The sequence below is a fragment of the Drosophila pseudoobscura genome, chromosome X (assembly GCF_009870125.1).
Source record: "Drosophila pseudoobscura strain MV-25-SWS-2005 chromosome X, UCI_Dpse_MV25, whole genome shotgun sequence".
NCBI classification, from domain to species: domain Eukaryota; kingdom Metazoa; phylum Arthropoda; class Insecta; order Diptera; family Drosophilidae; genus Drosophila; species Drosophila pseudoobscura.
In genome coordinates, this window is record NC_046683.1 from 49,698,263 (window position 1) to 49,702,797 (window position 4,535).

The 4,535-nt window shown below is 43.2% G+C and overlaps 1 protein-coding gene across 1 annotated transcript; it reads left to right on the forward strand.

Moving 5' to 3' along the window:
• The first annotated feature begins 3,093 nt into the window (after positions 1-3,093).
• Positions 3,094-3,667, forward strand: LOC117184753 (uncharacterized). Its single transcript, XM_033383576.1, has 2 exons — positions 3,094-3,312; positions 3,369-3,667. Exons 1-2 carry the CDS (start codon positions 3,129-3,131, stop codon positions 3,512-3,514), a joined length of 330 nt encoding a protein of 109 aa, XP_033239467.1. The 5' UTR covers positions 3,094-3,128; the 3' UTR covers positions 3,515-3,667.
• The last annotated feature ends 868 nt before the right edge of the window (positions 3,668-4,535 follow it).

Sequence of the window (4,535 nt, forward strand, 5' to 3'; positions counted from 1 at the left end):
CTAACCATACAGTATATACGCACCGAACATGTCGCAAACGAATTTTCTGGATTAGATCCTAGGATCTTCGACTCTGGCAATCTGCTAAAACCGCATCATCATGAGCCAGCCATGACGGCCAATCATACGCCGCCGAATCAAACACTGGGCTTCAGCCTCGAGACGCGTAAGTGAATCAGTATATAATTGTGGACATATTTTAAAATATATCTTCCTTCACAGAGGGCTTTGCCACAAATCGAGTCGTATCCAAGCATTACCGAGGCGTCGTCGAGACAGACCGAGCACAATCCCAGCCAGACTGAACCGTATTCCAGCATGACAGGAGCGCACCCCTTGCAAGATCCGAACCCAACAAGCCATCGTAATCATTCGACCTGGCCATCGACAACAAGGACTTTCCCTATGGCAACCAAGGGAGAGGTTGTTGCATTTATGTTAAAGATAGATCAAAATGCTTTCGACTTGTTTATTTATTTATACTAAGCTAAGTTTTGATGAATAAAGCTATTGAAAAAACATCCTTGCTCTGTTCTGTATCCGGGAGACTACCCCGATTACAAAAAGGCGTGGCACGCCATGATGGGTTCACAAGTAGAGGAGGAAACTAAATTTTTTAATTGGGGAAAAGGTCCTTGATCCTTGGTAAGGACTCCATTAAATCAGGGACATTTTTCCGAGCACAGGGAGCCGTCGCACGCCCAGATCGGACCACAAATAACGGAGAAAACATAACTGGCTTGTAATTTGTTATTTTTGAAAATTTAGTTAAAGAAATCAACGATAGGTGACTGGGATACCAGGCGAACAGAAATCAGCAGAAGGTCGCTGATTTTTTTAATTTTGTAGCCCCCAAAAGTATGCACCACGTTTTTTTAATATCCTAAAGTTGCTTGCTGCTGATTTCTGTTCGCCTGGTATCCCAGCCATTTGTCGCGAGTTCTTTTCTTGTAAGGTGGCGACCCTATCGGGGATTTCTTGAACTACATTTTTAAAAATAACACAAGCCTGTTTTGTTTTTTCCGTTATTTATGGGCCAATCTGGGCGTGCGATGGCTTCCTGTGCTCGGAAAAATGTCCCTGATTTATGAAGTCCTTTTCAAGGACCAAGGATATCCAGGATCAAAAATACTAATTTTCTCCATTATTTATGCCCGATCTGGGCGTGCGACGGCTTCCTGTATTTAGAAAAATGTCCCTGATTTTATGAAGTCCTTATCAAGCACCAAGGATCAAGGATATTTTCTCCAGACATATATATATTGTTTTCTGCCTTATTTATGGCCCGATCGGGTCGATTCATGGCCCCTCGTGATACGAAAAGTGTCCTTGATCCTTCGGTAAGGACTTTAACAACCCCAACCATACATCTTTACTTTTCTCTGCTTATTGTGGGCCGATCGGGACGTGCGATTGCTTCTTGTGTTCTTAAGATCATCCTTGATGTAATGCAGTCCTTATCAATCACCAAGGATCAAGGATACTTTCTCCAGACATATATATCTTGTTTTCTCCCATATTTGTGGCCTGAGCGGAAGGTGCCATGGCCCGTCGAGACCTAAAAAATTTCCTTGATCCTTCGGAAAGGACTCCAACAACTCTTACCATACATATCTAATTTTTTCGCAATTTGTGGGCCGATCTGGTCGTGCGATGGCTTCTTGTGATCGACAAAATATCCCTGATTTAATGGAGTCCTTACCAAGGATCAAGGACCTTTTCCCCAATTAAAAATATTTAGTTTTCTCCTCTATTTGTGAACCCATCATGGCGTGCCACGCCTTTTTGTAATCGGGGTAGTCTCCCGGATACAGAACAGAGAAAGAATGATTTTTTAAAAGTTTTATTCATCAAAACTTAGCTTAGTATATATGTATAAATAAACAAACAAGTCGAAAACATTTTGATCTATCTTTAACCTAAATGCAACAATATCTCTCTAGAGTCTAGTAGAACGCGTAGCTCCTCCCTTGGTTGCGATAGTCAAATTCCTTGTTGTCGATGGCCAGGTCGAAGGATGACTTGTAAGTTTCGGATATTCCAAGGGGTGCGCTTCTGTCCTGCTGGGATACAAAGCTGCCGATCGTGGCGCGGAATGTCTTTTCGAGATCGGGAGAGTCCTGCCAACCGATTGTTATCAGAATCAAGGACATCGAGCTTGTTCGACAGGCTGGATCCCCACGGTCCTGCGAATGTAGGTCCTTCGCTGATCTGGCCCTATTTGTCTGAGATATAGCCTTCCGAAGATTTGGATTGGCGTATCATTTCAAAAATAATGGTTTCTTCTGCACGCTGTATCTCTGCTATAACGCAGCCGATCGGGGTGCGGCATGTCTTTTCGTGATCGGGAGAATCCTGCCAACCGATTGTCATCAGAATCAAGGACATCGAGCTTGTCACGATTTTCGCAAAAAATCATGATGTAACCATCATTGAATTTGTCAAAAATCGGCCTCATTTTCGTGGTTGAGATTTTGATGCCGTTCGACAGGCTGGATCCCCACGGTCCTGCGAATGTAGGTCCTTCGCTGATCTGGCCCTATTTGTCTGAGATATAGCCTTCCGAAGATTTGGATTGGCGTATCATTTCAAAAATAATGGTTTCTTCTGCACGCTGTATCTCTGCTATAACGCAGCCGATCGGGGTGCGGCATGTCTTTTCGTGATGGGAAGAATCCTGCCAACCGATTGTGATCAGGATCAAGGACATCGAGCTTGTCACGATTTTCGCAAAAAATCATGATGTAACCATCATTGAATTTGTCAAAAATCGGCCTCATTTTCGTGGTCGAGATTTTGATGCCGTTCGACAGGCTGGATCCCCACGGTCCTGCGAATGTAGGTCCTTCGCCGATCTGGCCCTTTTTTTCTGAGATATAGCCTTCCGAAGAATAATAATGGTTTAATGGTTTAATGGCTATAATAATATAGCCTTCCGAATAATGGTTTCTTCTGTACGCCATATCTCTGCTATAAGGCAGCCGATCGGGGCGCGGCGTGTCTTTTCGTGATCGGAAGAGTCCTGCCAATCAGCTGCCATCGACAAAAAAGACATCCATTACCTGTATATTTAAATAAAAATTAATAATACACTTTCACTGACAGTATAACTTTTCTTTATTCTTAGAATGCTATTGGTCCTGCCACTAACCATACAGTATATACGCACCGAACATGTCGCAAACGAATTTTCTGGATTAGATCCTAGGATCTTCGACTCTGGCAATCTGCTAAAACCGCATCATCATGAGCCAGCCATGACGGCCAATCATACGCCGCCGAATCAAACACTGGGCTTCAGCCTCGAGACGCGTAAGTGAATCAGTATATAATTGTGGACATATTTTAAAATATATCTTCCTTCACAGAGGGCTTTGCCACAAATCGAGTCGTATCCAAGCATTACCGAGGCGTCGTCGAGACAGACCGAGCACAATCCCAGCCAGACAGAACCGTATTCCAGCATGACAGGAGCGCACCCCTTGCAAGATCCGAACCCAACAAGCCATCGTAATCATTCGACCTGGCCATCGACAACAAGGACTTTCCCTATGGCAACCAAGGGAGAGGTTGTTGCATTTATGTTAAAGATAGATCAAAATGCTTTCGACTTGTTTATTTATTTATACTAAGCTAAGTTTTGATGAATAAAGCTATTGAAAAAACATCCTTGCTCTGTTCTGTATCCGGGAGACTACCCCGATTACAAAAAGGCGTGGCACGCCATGATGGGTTCACAAGTAGAGGAGAAAACTAAATTTTTTAATTGGGGAAAAGGTCCTTGATCCTTGGTAAGGACTCCATTAAATCAGGGACATTTTTCCGAGCACAGGGAGCCGTCGCACGCCCAGATCGGACCACAAATAACGGAGAAAACATAACTGGCTTGTAATTTGTTATTTTTGAAAATTTAGTTAAAGAAATCAACGATAGGTGACTGAGATACCAGGCGAACAGAAATCAGCAGAAGGTCGCTGATTTTTTTAATTTTGTAGCCCCCAAAAGTATGCACCACGTTTTTTTAATATCCTAAAGTTGCTTGCTGCTGATTTCTGTTCGCCTGGTATCCCAGCCATTTGTCGCGAGTTCTTTTCTTGTACGGTGGCGACCCTATCGGGGATTTCTTGAACTACATTTTTAAAAATAACACAAGCCTGTTTTGTTTTTTCCGTTATTTATGGGCCAATCTGGGCGTGCAATGGCTTCCTGTGCTCGGAAAAATGTCCCTGATTTATGAAGTCCTTTTCAAGGACCAAGGATATCCAGGATCAAAAATACTAATTTTCTCCATTATTTATGCCCGATCTGGGCGTGCGACGGCTTCCTGTATTTAGAAAAATGTCCCTGATTTTATGAAGTCCTTATCAAGCACCAAGGATCAAGGATATTTTCTCCAGACATATATATATTGTTTTCTGCCTTATTTATGGCCCGATCGGGTCGATTCATGGCCCCACGTGATACGAAAAGTGTCGTTGATCCTTCGGTAAGGACTCCAACAACCCCAACCATACATCTTTACTTTTCTCTGCTTA

What these genes read in the sequence shown, in the direction of transcription:
- LOC117184753 (XM_033383576.1), top strand. Translation starts at nt 3,129, where the DNA reads ATGCTATTGGTCCTGCCACTAACCATACAGTATATACGCACCGAACAT. An exon ending in GGGCTTCAGCCTCGAGACGC is followed by an intron (nt 3,313 to 3,368) that starts GTAAGTGAATCA and finishes CTTCCTTCACAG; the next exon opens with AGGGCTTTGCCACAAATCGA.